This window comes from Diadema setosum, chromosome 14, assembly GCF_964275005.1.
Source record: "Diadema setosum chromosome 14, eeDiaSeto1, whole genome shotgun sequence".
Taxonomy (NCBI): domain Eukaryota; kingdom Metazoa; phylum Echinodermata; class Echinoidea; order Diadematoida; family Diadematidae; genus Diadema; species Diadema setosum.
In genome coordinates, this window is record NC_092698.1 from 7606704 (window position 1) to 7627807 (window position 21104).

The window sequence follows — 21104 nt, forward strand, 5'->3', positions numbered from 1 at the left end:
TACCACTTTCTACCAATTCTATTTTCCTTACATGGGTAATGTCACAATGAATTGGAGTAGGCATACTGTATTAGGAATGAGCAGTATCATTTTGGGTCTGCTTCCCACAATGGAAGTTTCCCCACATTTTGTTGTAGATCTTTTTGTTTGTGTGTTTGTTTTTTGTTTTTAATTTTGTTTGAAGAATGTGAGAGTGTTTTGCATGACACCATTTAAGCAAAGGGCCCCACTTTAAAATGGGAGAAAAATTTATCTACCCACCCTAGTATGTACTGCAGAAACTGATGGCATGAAACTTATGAGTTCTTTATTACATCTGTGCATTTATGTGTATTTTGTGCATTTCTTTCACTAATTGGGTAGTGTTCATGTTTGGTCTCTGATGTCACTTAAATTCTCAAACATTATGCAGTGTATAAACTGTATCAAATGTGATAAGATTACTGAAATATGACATGAAATGAGTTGTTATTAAAGATGATTTCCAAGACATTCCAGTAGATGTGAAGAACTGTGTATCATTTCTGCTTCATATTTGAAAATACATATGTATTGTTGACATAATGCAATTCTTTTTTTCCTGATACATGACATTTTGCCCAGAATCTTTCATTCTGTTTAAGGAAATGTCTTATTAGTCATACTATTTGGGCTGGCAACCCCAAGAGTGACAGGTTTGGCTTGAATGGAGGTGAAATTACGATGCTGAATAAAAAGAAGAAAAAAATTCTGTGTTACTGCTGTAAACCAGTTTTAGCAGATTTTGATCTAAGGGGAAAGGAATAATGCCATCACAATTGTAAAAGTTTCTTTAAACTGGTCGGAAAATTGGACAGTTTTTAAATCCAAGAAGTCTGGCAAATATTCACCCAAACTCTTCTGGAAACGTGAACGATTAAGTGTGCAATTTGCCTTCCAAGTTTTGATGTATATTGTACAGTATGTAAAGTGGCAAATATCATATATTACACTGTTATGCATGTAAAACATGACCTAGTTCCTTCCTAAATTGATAAAAAAATGAACAAGTAATCATACTGTAATATGAGCATGGTACTTGTAGGTTGAGTAAACACAATGGAATGTTTGAAATTACTTTGTACATGACATAAAGGAAATTGTGAGGCAGTGATATGTCAAATCACTCATTTGCATAATTATTTGTATTGATGTTGCGAGAAAATGACCAAAACTTCTTTATTTTTATACAAATTTAATCTAACTCTCATTGTGATGTGCAATTTTTTAAATCTTTTTTATCAAATATATCATAGTTGCAGTTGAGATATTTTTTTTTTTTTGTGATCTTCCATACCTCTTGTTTGGTGCAAAGGGTTGGTTTGTTTTTCTGCTTTGCTCAAGGGTATTGATCTACTGTGTGCCTTCAAATGGTGGTAAACTTAAAATGGGTTAACATCTTTATCACAGCTATGGATATAATATCCCCTTTTAAAACAGTTATGTATCTTTTTTTTTTTTCATAGCAGAGTCATGAAAAAGAAGCACGGGTAATCCGTAGAGAAAGGAAGTACAGCCATTGTGCACTTTCAAGAGCCACTGAGGAATGCAAAAACAACTTTTAACTTTTTACAACTTAAAAAGAATAAAACATATTTTTAGTTCAGTTTTAAATCCATCTTTACATTGCATTTGTGTTTGATGAAAAGCTATTGAGAATTGGCCCCTCTTGAGAATTCTGCAAATATTGTTCATTACTGTGTACCAAAAAAAAAGAAGAAAAAAATATATATACAGGGTGGCCCAGAAAGAAAGGAACCTAAGATCTTTAATTTCAGCAATATCGTTGCAAATACATGTATGTCATTATTTTGCATACTATTGGAAAGGCCATTCTTTTTCCATTAGAATGACACCAAATTCTTTAATTTTGGTTAATGCGTTATGATTTTAGGACCATTTTTGTCAACCCTTGCAATTTTCAAATCATTTTGCACTCTCAGAGATACCGAAACCAGCGAAAATTCGGCTTGCCATAGAATGTGTGGAATGTGGGGCGGAAGGTGTAATTGTTATTGTCCGTTATCAATGTGAATAATGTGAATGTCATTGTGAATACCATTGTGAATGCTACTGGTTCTATGGCAAGCCGAATTCTCGCTGGTTTCGGTATCTCTGAGAGTGCAAAATGATCACATTTTGAAAATTGAAAGGGTTGACAAAAATTGTCCTACACTCATAACACATTAACCAAAATTAAAGAACTTGGTGTCATTCTATTGGAAAAAGAATGGCCTTTCAAACATTGTGCAAAATAATGACATATTTGCAACAACACTGCTGAAATTAGAGATCTTTGGTGTTCCGTTCTTTCTGGGCCACCCTGTGTGTGTGTGTGTGTGTATATATATATATATATATATATATATATATATATATATATATATATATATATATATATATATATATATATATATATATATATATATATATAATATATATATATATATATATATATATATATATATATATATATATATATATATATATATATATATATATATATATTGCCTTAGTATGATCAGGACTGTTTACCAACCAAAAAGAGAATTGGTGTGCCTTTAAAAGGTCCAGTAAGCAGCCATCCATAACTTCAAACAAACCACCAACCATAACTGACCAGCATTTCAATATACTGTATAAATTGTCATGCTCTATATAGCTATCACACATGTTTGCCGACTCTCCCACTTTCCTGTTTGAACAGCCTTGAAAAGAAAGTAAGCGAAAGCAAGCACAGTACACAGACCCATGCACCCCACACACATACGAACAAATTCCCCCCCAAGAACATGGTCCTTGGTAGTGTGTGTGGATTGATTTCTTGTTGGCTTGGTTGGTTATTTTGGCCTCACATCTTGCAATGAATCCTAAAAATAGCTAATTGCAAACAGTATAATGGACTGTGTGTCTCATGCACTTGCTGGTACACAGTAAGTCTCCACCGCCCATTAAACATTGCTCTAACCTGTATGAAATTCAACACGGGAAGCCATCCATGTTGGAAAGATTAACTGGCACAAATATCACACTGTGCACTTGTGTTCAGTCCTTCACAACATGGATCCATCTGCATTGATTCACTGGTTTCCTCCTTTGTTGTTAATTGCTTTCAAAACAAACATTTTCTGGCTAATAAAGCGGAAGACCCTGTTTTGACCAACTCTAAAGCAATGTAGGCCTATATGGCACACACCTTGAACTAATATCTAATAATGAGCACATTAAATAGTGATAACACATGTCCGTGTAGTTTTGATGTGTGGTAACTGCAGGGGCCAATGTAATGTATATACCAATGTGCATGAAAGTGTTATTGTACGTGGAAACATTAATAGGCACACACACATGTGTAAAGACATTATGCCCAAGCAACCATACATAATAGACAAATTCACACGCACACACTTGTAAATGAATACAATCACACAGCATTCAGACAAATGCACACCCACTCACACACAAACCCAAAACCACACCACGCTTTGCATTCCTACGATCTTTGTTCTTTGCAAACATACAATACATGAATCTCCCCACCACCCCTCCCCGCCCCCCCCCCCCCACACACACACATCACAATCCACAAGGACTAGTACACACACAAAAAATTCCCACACATCCGTTATTCGCCTGATGTACAAGCAGATGATAGCACTTCATAACATTCACACTTCCTGCATGCACAGTCACCACTCAAAACTACAAACAGCAAACAATAGCAACAGCCTTACAATAGCCAATCAGCTTCATGTACGAGAGCTGCTGCTAGGGGAACTATAATTACTGCAAAAGCAATCACAAGTCATTTCATGTAGCATTGGCCAACAACAGACACTTTGCAGTAATTGTAGCTATGTTCGCAGCAGCTACGCAACGGCCAATTGAATATACGTAAGTATCAGATTGTTGCCATGGTTGTATCTGCACAACATCTTAGGCATAAACCTCTTCCAAAGGAACACCCCTGTGAGGTTTTATCTATTAAAATGTGTGGGGGAAAAATTACCATGGTACCCAGACACTTACAGAGATAGGAAAAAGACACAAGACAGCATGTATTTGTAATTTTTGACAATCTTTCTTTTTCATTTTTTTTTTTTTATTTCCTGCAGATAATCAATATTTACAATAACAGGAGCGATTCTTTTTTTTTTTTTTTTTCAATGTGATCCTCATGTCTTTCAATATTTTCCACAATCTCTTCTGAGTAGAATTCATGCATCAAATGGACGAATCAAAACACCAATTCATAGCTATTAAATAAACATCGTCCAAAGCCGTCAAATCTGGTAGCAAGGCAGATGGAGGCAAAAGGAAAAGACTGAAATTCAACAATCCTTGTACACACACGTTTCCATTCGTACCGGTTCAAGATGATATACATCGTTTGAAATGTGTAGTTGATGCTGCCAAGCAGTGTTCTCTTTCAACAAGAAATTTGAAATAAAGTATCTCAAGAAAATAAAAAAACTCATCTGAATATCACGTGAAGAATAAGTCAAACACATAGGAGGTGTCTACAAGTCTGTAACAGTTACACAAAATACGGAAAATAATGCTAGAATATTTTTAATGATATCAAAATTTCATTTTTGATTTTTCACAAGAAATAATTAACATGAAAGCAAATAAACATCAAAATATAAATCACGCTTCTTGAACCTGTAAATCTGCAGAACTGAGTCATTTGTACCTTTTTTGACTGCACTATGAACAATCTATAAATAATCCGCTCTTTGCCCTTTTCATATACATGTATCACTATCATTAGATAACTCCACGGTATAATAATTCTGTTTTCTCTTTCGATCCTTATATACATTATGTACAAGACTGACCGTATGATAGCAAATGGATATTTTACAAGAAATCATGATCTTGTTGCATCACAATCTTAGCATGTTCATATTATATTCTCATGACTGTTCTCATCATTCACAAACAGTAAAAAAAAAAATGCTTGCATTCATATTGACAGCAAACAACATAAAATCAAACAAAACTAAAATTTCTTTTGCATTCCTTCTTTTCAGTAGAAGTATCATATTGTGAAACAAAACCACTGTCAGTTCTGTTATGGTTCAACCCAAAGTAAGCTTGTTCATTCTTTTCCACACTTTAACGGGCAGCCTTGCCTACAATGATCAACATATGACCAACTTAACTTTTCATACACAGAACTAAGAACTGAAACAATCTAAACTTCATTGGCAGTACGTAAGGCATTAGGCTGCAACTACTTGCAAAACATCAACAAACTGACAGCATATCATCTTTAATTCTCGAAAATATGTTGTATTGTGTAGACACCTCACATGGATATGATTTTTACATACAAGGTAAAAAAACAAACAAACACACAAGCAAACACAAAACAGAGCAATATCACGTCATGAGTAAATTTCCAAAAGGCATCTTTCACTGGTTGAAAAAGAAAAACGAATCAAATGACTAACCAAACAACAAACAAATTAAGATTGTCTTGTCTACATGAAGAAACTGTTGAACTTTTTGGAAGCTGTGGATAGACAAGATGGTTTGTATTTGTCCGTAGAGGCACATCAAGTATCAAGAGTCCACTACCAAGTCCCCAACCTCCCAGGCCGACAATATTTTTTGCTCTATGCTAGACCTGTCCCTAGGATCTCATAGGACTAGGAACATACAACTCCACTACACAATACAAGTGTGTACTCTATAGATGCACAATGCCAATCATGCTATGGAAGCAGTACTAAGATTACAGCCATCCCAGAAAACGTCACCTAACATTTGCATAAAGAAAGCGTAATGTATCAAACAGAACTCAACTTCTAAGTAAGACGTTTTTCTTGACTTCTGAAGAATGGAGAAAATCATGAAGTTTCTGTATAATAAATGACACAGTTTGCCTACAGTATTTACAAGAGGTTGACTGTAATATCCGAAAATGAAGCGGCATGTTGTAATGCAAAGTCTACTCAATCAAACCAAACCTCATGTCAAGTAAATCGATTTTTGCAAAGTGGCTGCTACAGACAGACAACATTTTGAAGTCAATGAAAATTCACACTTAATTCACACCCTCAATACAGAGCTTTAGCTCAAAGTAAATATACTAACACTTGTCAGAAATACTATCCCTAGTATGGCATTGCACAATGAAACAATTATCCTGCCAACTATATAAAAGAAAAAAAAATAGAGACTAAAAAGAAATATCCTGTGGGAACAGCAGCGAGTCTTACTATATCAATTCCTGTGGCAAGGCTAATATACCTCTAAGAATGAACTGGTAGATACAGCATTTACATCACAACCACTCTTTTTCATTCAACACACTTAGTTTGCAACTCTGGAAATGAGAGCTATACAGAAAATGTACACATGAATCATCTAAAAACAAAAGAATGGCACATGGACAAACGTGAAATCAAATTTCAAACAGTGATGCTTGGGATCCTACTCGATGAACTTGCGGAGTATACATATATATATATATGTCTATATATATCAAGTCTGTATTGCGAAGGAAAAGAGTCTGCAATGAGCTCATTGTAAGGTTTTCACAGGCCTACATAGACTGCTCATCTCTGTCTCTGTGTGAAGACCACTTGCCATTGCGTGGGACCAGGAACACCGTGCCATCCGGCATCTGTTGCAATGTGTAGTCATTGGGGTCCACAGGGCCGCCATGTTCATCCTGGATAGATGAGAAAACCTCCTCACACAGCTCTGCATACCTCTGCTGCATCTCGCTGACTTCCTTGTCGATGCTATCCCGCTCCTTCACCAGCTTGTCACGCTCCATGCGCAGCTCGCCGACTGTCGACTCCACCATGTTGATGGCATCTATTTTGCGCTTGCGGCAGTTCTGGGCTGCAACCTTGTTCTTGCCCCGCCTCCTGATGTCCCTGATCAGCTGCAGCTGGGCATCGGAGAGCTCGTACTTCTTGATAGCGTCGTTGAAAGCATCCACCGGCATGTTAATGATTTTGTCGACACTCATGGGCAGTTTTAGGGATTTGGCTCGCTTCTCATCGCGGCTGCTCTTGAAGGCATTGTTGTTCGTGCCGTTGTAGCTGCTGTTCTGCGCTCCGTTCCCATTCTGCATCTGTGACTGTGAGGGGGCAGCATAGGAATGGTTGTGTTTGATGTTTTCCATCTTGGGCGGCTGGCTGCTGTAGCTGTTACTGCTGGAGTCGCTGCCAAACTGCCTCTCGTGACCTGTATGCAAACAACACGGACAATGACAAGATGAATACTGGCAAAGGGGTGGCACAACAACTCTCAAGCCCTGAACTGACTGGACTTCCCGCAAACCTTATACATATGACTAGGAGGATGCCAGGGAAACATTTGTTTGTAATGGAAAGCAGTCGATGAGAGGTCCTTTCCAACGTTACGTTAAGTCATCATTATTCAGCACTCACACTTCAGTCACCTATTTTTGATTACAGTTATAATGGTGGTGAGTGTGTAGCTTTGGTGGTTAGTGACAACACGCTCGAGTTGCAACTGAGGGAAGCAGAATTGCGTTCCTTAAAAGGAAATACATTTGCTGTGTCACGCAGATAAAATAATGGGCAGAAAGTATTCGTACGAACTTTGGAAACTGGCCACATGCTTGCAATGCTATCATCTGACACAAAGACAAGACATGTGACCCAAAGATCACATAACCCCAAGCTAAACCGAAATACGGAAAAGACAGCTTTACTTCGTTTTAGAGGAAGCATAAATTGTATGCATCATAGGAGGTAAATTCTCAACACATCAGTGTCACTTACAATATTGTCAAAGAGCTGTATTATTCTATCAAATTCACACAAATGACCTTGAATTCTTTACAAGACATCTGTCTGTTATATTTGAAGTTCCATAAACTGCTTCGAAAGGAGCTATACCTACTTCTTTTAATTTCTTGGCAATGTCTACCCCTTTGGCTCCTAAAAACCACCTGTTTTTATAAGTGATTTTGTTTGTGCAGTGGACTATTTGACTATTTTGGCCCATGATTGACATCAATCTCATTTCACCCTAAACTGCGATTCAATCTCTGTGAATACGCAATAACTTTGTCATAACTTATTAAATCTACTCTTTCCATCAGCGAGTGCAGTTGGACAATGCACGAAACATCAGATACTTGATGATTAAATGGATTGTGGATGACATCTCTAGGTACAAAAAGATAGAATGGGTAATATGACCCCAGCTAAGGGTCAGAGCTGCTCACCTCTCAAGACACCATATCCCCCAGTAGCACCCTTGAAGACATCTTGTTCTGAACTTGAGGAGGAATAGCCGCCAGTAGCTCCTTCCGATTCATCAAAGATAGAGTCATCTGCAAGGAGACACGCGAGATGAAAAAAAAAAAAAATGAGTGACATGCATGTTGAGATTAAAACATGTGTTGGACAGAAAACCATCTCTACAGAAGACATGTTTGGACTCAAAATGAAGCATGTAGTACAATTTGCACCTTTTTTTGAATGTCTCAAAATTCCCAAAATGAACTCACCATGCAATGAATGAGGATAAAATGGCGATTTCACTGGCAGAAAAGCAACAGTCTGCATGCGGATACCACAAGGAATCCAAATACAAGCTGGAACTACGTAAGCCATCTTAACAGGTGTTTTTACTCGAAACCCTCGCCTTGTGCTACAGAATTCAAGCAAACGCGCTTCACTTCCAAAATGCATCATTTTAGAGAGCAGAACAATACACCGTGCCCCTCTTCAATACACCATCCTAAGCACTTGGGCTGATACCCGATACATTGTTGTTCGACAATAGACAGAAAAAAACAAAACGAAGAAATAACTCTTCGGCAACTACTTTTGAGTCTGTGAGGAGCACCGACGCACAGCGAACAAGAAAATATATTCTCCTGCATCAACAGGATCAGGTTGCAAATAGACCTTATCAGCCTTCTCTCGAGAATTTGCAGCCCAGCACAAAACTCTCGATGACCTTTCATGTCAGTCGCTGAGAGCGGGCACAATTCCAAGTTTGGCAATGCAGGGCAGTGTTCCACAAGAAAGCACAGGAACATAGCATGGCCTAAATTAGGAGGCCCACACTCCGTGCTCACTTCAAGTCACGCTCTGCTCTTGCCTCCCTGAAATCCCTTTGTAACTCTAGTGTCTGGACATTCTCAAGACATTTCCTGGCAGAGAAACAAGGTCAAGGAATAGTTACCAATTCAGGTATGACCCAATTCCTCTTTAAGAAAAGAAAGGAAAGAACAAGAAATAGAACTGGAACATCATGAATGAGTGTGGTCATAACAATAGTCATTGCAGTTTGACAAAGTCACAGCCAGGTCTATTTTGGACCCCCCCCCCCCCTTTCCTTCTGTTCACAGAGTGAGCTTGGGTACATCATTTTTTCTGACTGCATTCGGTTTGAGATTTACTTTTAAATGTGCACTCACCACTGTCTTCATCTTCAAGTGAATCTCTGTCCAAAGCCGCCAGGACGTCTTGCATCTGGTCATCAAAGTCGAGGTCCAAGGGGTTGAGCGGTTGGGCTGCGCTGGGTGAGTTGAGGAGTTCCATGAGGAGAGAGCTACTGTTGTCTGTCATGTTCAAGTTAGCCGGTGAGTACGTTGCTGAGGCATTGGCTTGGTTCAACTGCTGTGGTAATGCCTGCATGAGGAAGTCTGTCATATTGCTGTCGCTTGAGGCCACTGAGGCGTTTGAGGAGTGACTTGGCGAGTTGAGGTTTGTGAAGTTACCAAATGTGTCGTTCTGCATCAGGAGGGGTTGTTGGTGGGTCTGGGTGGCATTCTGCAGACTCACCATGCCATTAGTCGTGGCATTCATGGCGAAAACGTCGTTTAGCCGTGGTGTCTGGGAGAGATCGTTGACCTCTGGGGCGAGTCCACTGCTTCCGTTGGTCACTGCTTGCATGTAGTGCTGTTGTGGGGCAGCATACCCTCCCTGTGAGCTGTTCAATGTGGTGGCATTGGGAAGGAGCTCGGGAATGCTTCCCTGCAGTTCGGGGATTGTGGCAAGGTCCTGCCACCTTTGTTCCGCTTCCTGGTGTGTTAGGATTGGGGAAAGATCAGTCTGTGCTGTGTCGGGTGAATACTCGTCCTCCAAGAGCTGCAAGCAGTCCTCCAGCGAGAGGCTGGTCTCTTGTGGCTCATTCGGGGGCTGTTGGGGCTGCTGCGGAACCTGCGGCTGGACTGCTGTCTGTACCCCATCGGGTAGAGGACCGGGCACAAACTCTCCAGTCTCCCCATCTATGCTGTACTCCCATGGATTGATGTTCTTTTTGAGGTCGTCGTTGAAGCCTGGCTTGATGTCGCCTTTGTATGGGTAAGTGTCCGGACACACTCCCATGTCTATGTCCTGTCTCCATAAGCTCTCAATCAGGTCCATGTCCTGGAAAGACACACAAGATTAATATGTAGTTAGTTGAACATGTCTAATAAAGGATTGTCTTTCTGACTTTGATGTACACTAATAATGCACATCAAGAAAGAAAGAAAGAAAGAATAAAAAACAACCTTTCTTTCTAAAACATTCACGGTAGATTCACAAGGAAAAATAAAAAAAACTTGTATCACTTTAGCTTTGAAGTTTGCATGACCATTTTGTGCCACTTGTATCTTGGAGCAAAACTTACAGTGACAATTTAGACTGCTCAAGATCAAATGGCCACAAAATAATAGAATTTCTGAACATATTCATGTTTAATCCAGGGAACTTAAATTGTAATTACAACAAGCAACACACAATGCATTAAGTACAAGAAGCAAATCCCTTGGTCTGGCTACTGCTTCTACCATCCATGTAGTACTGAACACATGTTCACAGACATTTGACGTGTTGTGTATTAAAATCTTCAATAATCCCCAAGTACCTCGAAACTGAGCTCATCTGAGGGCACTGGGGAAACAGACAGGGGCGACTGTCCAACAGCCCCCTCAATTTCTGTATCCATCTCTTCAAAGCCTTCATCACTGTCACTGTCTTGCATCGGCTGGTCAACACTTGGATTTAATTGCGTTGGGTTCTGGGGATGGGGCTGGGCAACTGCATTGCCATTAGTCCTGTGCCCACTCCCCGAGTCTAGCGTCTCGAGTAAAAATGTTTGCAGTTCCACCCTTGATCTGTTTGTTACAGATGGAAGCCCATGATAAAGTGAGTCTAGTTCTCTGAACACCGATCGATTGTAGTAAAAAGAGTCTCGGATTATATTTTTGCTGTGCACTTGGCCTAAATCTACCCCTGCTGCATTGTACAAGTTGTGAAATTGAGTCTCAGTCAGGCCAACACTGGGCCCCAGGATGGAGTCTTGCAATCTAGGGTGGGTTACGAAAAGATGGTCTCTCATGTAATCTGTCCAGTCGACACGAAGAACACTCATCATCAATGCTATTGCTAGCATTGCATCGTACGGTAGCTTCTTGCGAATCATGATGAGTTCTGAATCTAGAGAGGTTTTCACCTCCCTGACAGCGTTCTTTTGAAGCAAGATACAATTCTTCAATGGTCAGTGGCCTAGTGGTCAGTCACAGACTAGACATAACTCCACTATCTTTGCTTTGTTTGCGCCTGCGATAAACAAAGGCTGAGCAACTGCGCAGACAAGTACAGCTCGCGATGCACTACGGAAACCAGCAAGCCGCAGTCAGACTAGGCCGGCTTTTACATGCACAATGGCATGCACCACACCACCACGTTGTCGCCGAAGAACAGCACCCGTGCGTGCACACTCACACCTAGGAAAGGGCTAGAGCTAGGCACCACTAATTCGTTATTTGCTTGGACATTTGCCGTGCATATAATTTTCTTTTTCACTTATACGCACGATATAAGTCTGCCTACATTGACTCCATTTCAGACGAGCCCTAAAATCACGGACTTTAGCCAAGTACCACCAGAGAACAGGATCTTCTTCGGGCGTTTTCTCCGCTGAATTTACTACTCGGTATCCGTTGTCCGTAGCAGCACCCGCAACTTTGTCTTCGCAGCAGCGACCCGGCTAATGTTATTGTCTCCTTCCAAAGGAAAACTGGCCAGTCATCGCTAAGAGCGATCCACAACCTTCACAATTCTCCACTGTTTAATCCAAAAGTACGGCGTATTTTGCAATTTCAATAACTGGAATAGTTTGCTGCTTGAAGTAATTTCCTCTTTTGAGTGTTGGTTTAGCTTGCAAATGTGTCTACGACTCAAATAGATGCAAAAACCAGAATGAAAACCGCCCAGAACACAGCACACGACCACTCTTCAATTAGAATTCACCCCGGAAGACAAATTGCATGCGCGCGCGTGCGGGTCAAACTCGATCTAAAATTAGTAATGTGCGTAATGATCCACGATGGCGCAGTGGCATTCTCGAATGTTCAATAGTCTTACTTCGAAACTCAATACTAGCAGCCGATTCTAGTTTGACTTGCAAGTGCTGTCTCAAAATTCGTTTCAATCGATTTCAAAGACGTTTTGAGCGTTATCTAGGCAACATGATACCTTTCTGTGGTATGAGGAAAACAACATTATGTCTTGGTCTCAACAATATTCAAAAATGGGATTCGCATATACACAGGACAGGTGTCTAATTCTAAATGCACGAGCGCTTGGGCAATCAAACCGGCGACATGCTGTAGCGGTATAAAGCATTGGGTCTTTCTGTACATGTAACTCTACACACGTATAGATTTACTCTTCTCCTGAAAACGAATTATCATAATAGGCCTAACATTTCAAGCAGGCAAGAAATGCACTCAATTTGTATGTGATAGAATCAATTTGTTGGGCTTACAGTATGTCAAAGGTGGAAAAGAACGGATCATTGCGCATTGTGAGGTTATTCGCCCATAAGATATTCTTTGCAGGGAAGCTAAACATTATTAAGCACGCAGTTTTGAGGAGACTTCATTCTGTATTCTAATAATCTTGATTATTAATATTGATGACGCAATAAACTCAAACTCATCAGCCATTTCCTTCTACTACATGTACTTATATCGTTATTATGCTGTTATTGTTAAACATTTAGCATCAACCACATGTTTTATCCGTATTATTATGAAGACAGGTGAAATTACTACAAGATAATCCTGGAACATACTGCCAATAGTCGATAGTATCAAGAGGCCCTACACAAGAACATCTACATGTGTTTTTCTATTATTATCAAAGAGCTTGCATTATTCTCCAGAGTATAGCACAAACCTATAAGAACAAAACAAATATTAAAGTAAATAAAAGAAAACAAAACACCAGAAACTAGTCTACATCTTTGAGTTTTGGAGTGAGAGGCCTATATACATGTTGTATACGAAACACGTATCTATACCGGGTTGGTCTTGTGACTCGCTGTATCTATTGACACAACTCTCAGCTATAGGTAAAATAAGAATATCACGAAAATACTCATCCGAACCTTTGCCCGTTCAAACACAGAACCCCGCACCTTAGAAATATATATTTGCACATCACTGGGCCTTGTTGTTTGACAAGTGGGTCAAAGTACGCTCGGAGGATTGTAGAAAAGCATATAGCCATAACCACTCGGTGTCCTTCTGACGTATCAATGATTCTTCTATACATCCTTCTCATCCACAATACACGCTTTTTATTCTTTGAGTGTCATGTGTGATGTGTATAATTACTTATGTGTGTGTGTGAACGCTTCATCGTTTCATATTATCATAAATGCACACAAACTTGTACACTAGATGCTTATACATTGGTACATGGTACAATTACACATTTCTAATTCGTGAAAGAAAATTTGTATTTGCCAATCAATATCATTTCCGATAAACTGCTTCTCCTAAACAATTCTGATTACACCGGAAATCAATCGTTCTGCTTTGTTTTAAATTCTTACCGCACACCCTAAATCATCTTCAGAAGTGTGTTCAGGGGAATGAAATTATGGCGGTCAATGAAATTACAAGGAATAATTTCTTTTCATAATCAAAACAATACAACTATGTGAAGGTGTAGGCCTATGCAAGCTAAGTTATTGATGAGTATACGCAGGAATACTACGAAAGTGAAGTGAATGAACGTCAATTTCTTTTTCTTTGTCTCTAATATGACGTACAATATCAGAAACAAAAACCATACGTATCTTAGCAGTAACATCTTAATTTGGGGGTAAAAAGACACGCACATTGTAAGAATGGAGACTGGCAAATTGTGGAAAGTTGGTAAGGAAACCGACCAAATCGAAACTAACGTATCTTTTACTCGAGTGGTTTGGATATACCCCGACCGCCATTTCCGCCAGGTTCATATAGTACACAACACACAACTGATGAGGTTTGTTATAGCAGACATCCATTTGGTACACAAGGCATGTCAGTTTGTCTTGCTTGAAGATTTTCTTATACGAGTTGCTTTGCAACTATCTCTATATAGGTTTGGGTACAAACTATACATTATTAATAATTATTATTGTTTTGTTGGAAGGTTACCGTTCATGAGAACATTGATCATTGATGCTCATAAAAGAGAACATATTAATCAAAAGAAGAGAATAAAGATCCAAGACTTCATGACTTCAGAGACAATAATAAGAAATTCAACTGATTATGTATTTTGTCGTTCATGTACCACACTTTATTCGGTAACATGTTTATGGCAAATAACCGAAACCCCGGTCGCTTTTAATGAGAGAAGCGTGACAATAGGAGTGCGATTTCATTGTCCTACCAAATCCACTGATAGTGTGATATGACATTGACACTGACATCCTCGTCAAAATTCTTGCGGAGGATTGCTTTGCCTGAGAGCTCTGTCTTTCTCTTTTCTTTCTTTTTTTTTTCTTTTTTAAATTGAATTGTTAAAAAGATGAAGAGAACTAGAGCATATCAGTCTTGGAATAAGACTAATCAACTCTTCAAACCCAAACGATTACGTCTAGTCTGTCAACAGAGAAACGAGGCATGCATTCAACATTGTGATCATGTCCTGACTCTGCTCTGTAGAGCATACGCGGATGACATTGTATGGGGCACACAACAATCGCATAGAAACCTGCTCGCGAGTGCCGGTTGATAGACAATAGTAATCTTTTCAGCAAATAATGAAATGGTGTTACGGGGTGCCAACCGAAAGCGACAAAGAATTCAGAAGCAAATTGAATAGAAACAACAGTCTCTACCATGACAGAAAGTCAGCTATCAAATGAAGCTTCACGACAGAAACAGTTATTTGCCGCCGCTTTTCTCACAATGAGTCAACTTGGGTTTCATATTTCCGCGTTCAACTTTATGATGGAACATGTACTACATGCATAATTACTATGATATATCTGATGCCTGATACATACGTCACTATATGTATAATAAAACTAAGAGGCGTATTACTGCTTTGCGATTTCAAAGACAATGAATATCCAACGTCAAAGAAGTCAGTCAAGTCAAAATTTAATTTAAGTTCTGTGAGTTTTATTAAACTCCTGATATACAAGCTGTAGTCTACAGTAGGACCTCCTTTGTATGCCGTTTTCACGATTGAAACACGCAATTCTTCTATTATAGCTTTGGCTAATCAGTTCTTATTGTTGTAGTCCTACATTTTCATGATATTGATTGGCAATAGATTCTATTGCTAGTCAATATCATGAAATCCATCGAGGAGTAATTTTTGTGTCGCTTTGCTGAAGTGGGGCAATTTACAGTAATTTACACTGATACGAGCGGTAGGCCTATAGGTGGAAATGCCATCCTGACATCAGTTGTCCTGAAAACATAAAAATCAGATGATTAAAAAGATTTTGAAAAGTAGGTCTTCGTAATTTTTGGAAGAAAAAATGGGCACATAAAAATGACTCGTGGAAGTTTGGAGAGCAAGACAAGAGGCAACTCTGCGTGATCTACTGTTAAGCAGCTCTCTGATTCCGTTTTATAGCTACGTCCAACAATTTTCATTTTCCTCCCAAGAAAACTTATCTTCTGACCTGTTCTTGCATAATTATGTAATAACTGGAGTATAGCCTACTGCGTTTGGAGTGTTTTGATTTGTTTATTTATTTGTTTTTTGTTTTGTTTTGTTTTTTTGCTTGTCCTCCTCAACGGATAAGGTCTGCTTTATACCAAAATATTTGAGAAAAAGTGAAAATCGATGAAATTCTATGGTAAAAAAGTGAAAATCGGTGAAATTCTATGTAAAAAAAAGAAGAGCTGCTTCACATGCAAAGAGAAGCCTACATACTTTTACCATATAACTTTTTGTATGTTCGACTTTCCTCACAACACTGTCACTGATCTACATGTACTTGTCTGATTTTTCTGTTTTATACTAAGCATGACTTGTGTCAGGATGGATTTTCCCTTTAACAACGTGCCAGTCAGTCACCGCTTTATCAAGCGTGAAAACGATAAAGAGATAAATAAAAAAAAAAAAAAAAAAACAGACAAAAAGCTAGATAGGTACATCTTATGCAATGTATGGCCCCTCTCAGGTCACGTGACATTGCTATCCTCGGCGCCGGTGTGCTCAGTTGGTTCGAAGATTTGGTCAAAGTAGGGAGGTGAAAGATTAAAACGAAGAAGTCTCAAAAAGGTCCATGTGGTACGAACCGGGAGTATATAGCACGCTCTCGGAAAATAATGGAAATAATGGAAATAATAATAATAATAATAATAATAATGATAATAATAATAATAATAAAACTTTCAGAACCTAGTTATAACACGATTTGCAAGTCCAAGAGATTCCTAACGTCGCCTTCAGAAACGTATTAGTCCCTAAAATACATGTAGTTCATTTTTTGTCACTATCGGTTGCACTACCACGATACAATATGCTATTTCAAAATCTGCTTTTATTTTGTAACATGGAAAGGGGAGAGGATAGACCGATACCTTGCCATAAACCTTTCCAAAAGTCGACTGATTTGATGAGTTCAGTAACACCCCAAAAAACATAAAAAAACATGAAAAATAAAGACCTCTGTTGTCCCAAGGGATAACAGGAAGAGATCGGGTTGTCAAATCTGATAAGTATAACCATAATCATCTGTGTACATGAAAATAATTTCATGGATCAGTCTGTAGCCGTCGCCAACTGAACTAAAAGTATTCGAAGTTCAAGGTATACTTTTATGTAAATGTACACATCGGTGAACGTCGTAACACCAGATCGCCATTGTATGCTGTACATTTTGTAGGTAAAGGTCGTTTGTTTACCAGGAGAAATAATCATTATCGGTTACTGGGTGAAACCAGGGAGGTGGGAAACCTCTCTTCCCACCTCCCTGGTGAAACTCAAGACCAATCCATTTTGCATGTACAGCGTAAACACAAGTCAGCCAGCGTCTTGCTGGGGCCTTATTTGTCGTACAGTAATGTAATTAACAGTCATTATTAAAATCAAGGCATTGAAAGGGGGAAAGCAATAAAATTATTGTCGTACCCGGATGCTCACCCACTTCAATGACAGTATGTTGTTTATCTATTTGATTTTATTTTAACTCATCTGACTATATGTTTCTTTATTTTGGTGCTAAGATAAGACTGGACATCATCATCTTATACATGAGTCCTTGTCAAAATCGTTAGCTACTGTATACAATTCCGGTGTCCATGTCCTGTTATGTGATAAACAATCAATGGTCAGTCACATCAAAAACACCAGCGCGTGCAGAAAGTTACACGTGTCACATACAGCACATAAAAAACAATGTAATCAGGTGCATGTCATGTACATGGGTAGCATTCTCCAAAGACAGTTTTTGGTTCAGACTCTTTATTTCATCAACCGTGATTTTGTAATGCATCAGTTTATAAATCCAATACTTTTTGATGGAAATCATAGTTTTGTCTGTCTTTGACTGCATACAGGGAATGGCACCAGGTAAATTTGCATAATTTTTTACAGTCTGCCCTCATAGTGAGAATATTCCGCGTGTTCATAATCAAGTGCTGTGCAATTATTTTAGGTCGTATAGTCACCAGCGTGTTAACTTTGGGCACTCCATATTTTCTCAATAAGATACCTAATTGCTTGCTTTCAAACTCACAGAAAAAGAACCCCTAAAATGATGTATGTAAACAAAAACATTGGGCCAATATATTTAAAACGTTTAGTAAAGGCTGAATTTAGCACACGCCTTTCCAAGAAAATCATTCACACAAGCTTTGAAAACATTCCAAATGCTGTCATCGCTCGTGCGCCGACTGAATAATGAGTGGGCAAGTGTGTGTCTGCATTTACGTTACAGCGTACAAATCAAAACATATTTTCTTCCACAAAACAGGAAGAGAAACATTTGAAACCATATCTGCAGAATAAACAGTTCTTTTTTCTTGAAACATGAAGAACACAAAATATTATTTCCTTCCTTGTGAAAGTGTTTACACCGAGACTGTCATGCATCGTGCAGGAATTTTTAGATAGGGATAGAAATATTTGAAACCATCGATACAACATTCAGTTTTGTTTCTTTTGTTTTTCCCGAAATAAAGAGAATACCAGACATTACTTCCTTGAGAAAGAGTTTACATGTACATCGAGATTGTTATGCACTGTATCAGGAATTGGCGGCAGTTTACATAGGTCAAGAGGAAAAGGAGCCACGGTCTTCCGGGAACCAAATTTTCTTTAATCTCTTCGTTGGTGTCAAGGGTCAGTGTCCTTCTATTTAACATTTGTTTTTAACTTATTAATTTTAATTCATTAATTTTACAAATTTTACATTCGTTTACATTCGTTTACTTACAACTTTTAATTTAAGTTACAAATTTTACATTCGTTTATTAATTCCCTCGATAAATATCAAACACAATAGATGTATTTTTTTTTTTACTCAATGAATATTGTCTTTACTCTGTTGTCAGTCTCACCGTTGTTGCAATTCTACTGAAGGAGATGCCATTTTTATCATCATGATCATGCACATGATAAAATTATTGAGCTATTACTGGCCACAATAATCTGCAATAAACGAGCTCCTGATTTCTCGCATATGTCTGTTATTACAATGACTATATCCCCTAATGTGTGTGGGTGTGTGTGTGTGTGTGTTTTTTTTAATACAAATCCGTGTCTTGTGCACCTGTTATACATGGAAGCAACGTCTAGTCATATGACATTCGCGTTCGTTTAAACCTCTGTTAACATGGTAAACACGACCATTCAAAAAAGAGACATTGATCTATTGTCATCGCAACTACACAACTCCTGTTGCAGCATATATATTATGACCAGCCATTTATATGAAGAAATAGAATATGGGAATGAATACAGATGCATAGTAATACACATGTATTGTAAGATGCCATCTAATCCCTACTTTCTCAGAAAATCAATATCCATAAGGTGTACAAAGTTGGTATACAGTGTATATTGTGCATCTTTATTATGACTGCATGGAAGAGGGCGCGCAGTGTACGTGTACGTCCATTATAATCACTATGACAGATAGTTTGAGACACAATATTGTTAGTAATATGGCGAAAGGATATGACTACTTCGAGATAGAGAACAAATGCGTGCTGTTCCACTCATGTTGTATGACACATACACACCATGTGGATTTCTGCGTCAGCTTTGCACCCGCTGCCTAAAAAGACACAATTGTCATGCAGTGATCTTCTCATTAGTGACTGAAAGTACAGCAGATTTGTTAAAGACTGTCTTAGTGAAAACGTAACAGATATACCAAATACAGTGTGTATATCCATTCAGAGCTTACACCAGTATGTCACGTTGAACTCTGCCTGGAACGTATTGGGTTAATGTGCCAAATGTATAAAAGCATGGAGCCACAATCGGAACACGAAGGAAAAGGTATTACGCGCCAATATACGATATTGTGAAAAAAAAAAACAACATATAAAGGTACAGAAAAGCTATAACCAGGGGCACTTCGAACATTCATTTAGCACAGGAAGTTTTGCACATTTACATGTGTTTCTAATAGGCAATGTTGCATGGCATGGAGTGGTATACTATTTGCGGCATTATGAAATAAACAACATACCTGCTGTGACGGTGGTAGTGTTTTTTGAGGGACGACAGAAATACCCATCTCTTCAAAGTCGTAATCCATTTTGATTAGTCTGTTGATTTCTTCTTGATTAACGCTCAACTTGAAACAGGAATGTCAGTGATCCTACAAGCCAAGATGCTGGTACGGAACGAACCAGAGGTAAACTTGCTGGTTGTAAATTCCGCCGATTGCTATGGAGTCTGTCTGTAGTACTGTGGACCAAGCGAAGCCTGCCTGGTAGGCGTGAGATACCAGTGAGTTCGTGCGCGAGGTATAGTCACAGCTAGTACTTTCTGTTCATGGAATGTATCGCAAATATTCTCCACGGGTGACGACGTGCACTACAGTATGAATGTTCTCCTCATTGATATGATCGTGGCATTGATTCGACGTCAGACTTCACAGATTGTATCTTCCACATCCAGTGTTATGAATTTCTTGAGTGGTGCTATTTATCCTTCTTGTATTACTGTGAAAATTTACGAATTTTGGTCGCCCTTTCCCCGGGGGTCGTCGAGTCGGCAGCCCACTCGCCCGCCTGATGTGTCGGTGTATATGTTTCTGCTCTATTCGTCGCGTACGCGCGCGAGAAATATTACAGCTGAGCAAAGCAGTTCTGATGCACACGGGTAACACGCTTGACCTGAGAGGTTAGGTCTTTAAAATGTAAATTGCGCTGGTCCATATACAACCAATCAGCGACCTTACGGATTACATCATGCCATTGATCGCGTGTAAAAAGTGTCCAGTTCCACTCGATGACGTCAATAAATCAGTCTAAATAAGGAGCATTCGCACCAAAACGAATAAACTGGCGCTTTGAGAAATTTACACCCACCACGGGGATAATATCGCTGCCCTGATAAATGTTGTCTCAATGTCGAGAGAAAGTTTTGGAAACGCTGAACGGGTAAATTGGGAACTCTCAAGTTTGGAAGAAATCCTGTTCACCTGCATCGTTCACCGGTTAACGAAACTCACCCACTAGAAAATGTATTACTCGAATTCTGACATTAGGATCAGGTGTGTAGATTGCTTAACTGACTATCATTTAAGAAAGAACATTCCTCATAATTATTATCTTTAGCGGAAGTATTAATGCGGTAGACACGACAATCGTTTAGAATTTGACA

At 38.9% G+C, this 21104-nt stretch overlaps 1 protein-coding gene across 2 annotated transcripts; it reads right to left on the minus strand.

Moving 5' to 3' along the window:
* Positions 1–3607: 3607 nt before the first annotated feature.
* LOC140238125 (endoplasmic reticulum membrane sensor NFE2L1-like) lies at positions 3608–20402 on the minus strand. 2 transcript variants are annotated; one of them, XM_072318059.1, is made up of 4 exons: positions 10879–11690; positions 9443–10397; positions 8240–8347; positions 3608–7227 (listed from the first exon to the last, which is right to left on the minus strand). In XM_072318059.1, exons 1-4 carry the CDS (start codon positions 11434–11436, stop codon positions 6575–6577), a joined length of 2274 nt encoding a protein of 757 aa, XP_072174160.1. In that variant the 5' UTR covers positions 11437–11690; the 3' UTR covers positions 3608–6574. The 2 variants fall into 2 exon arrangements, with proteins under 2 accessions (XP_072174160.1, XP_072174161.1); XM_072318060.1 differs by lacking the exon at positions 10879–11690 and adding an exon at positions 19963–20402 and having other exon boundaries at positions 3610–7227.
* Between the last annotated feature and the right edge of the window lie 702 nt (positions 20403–21104).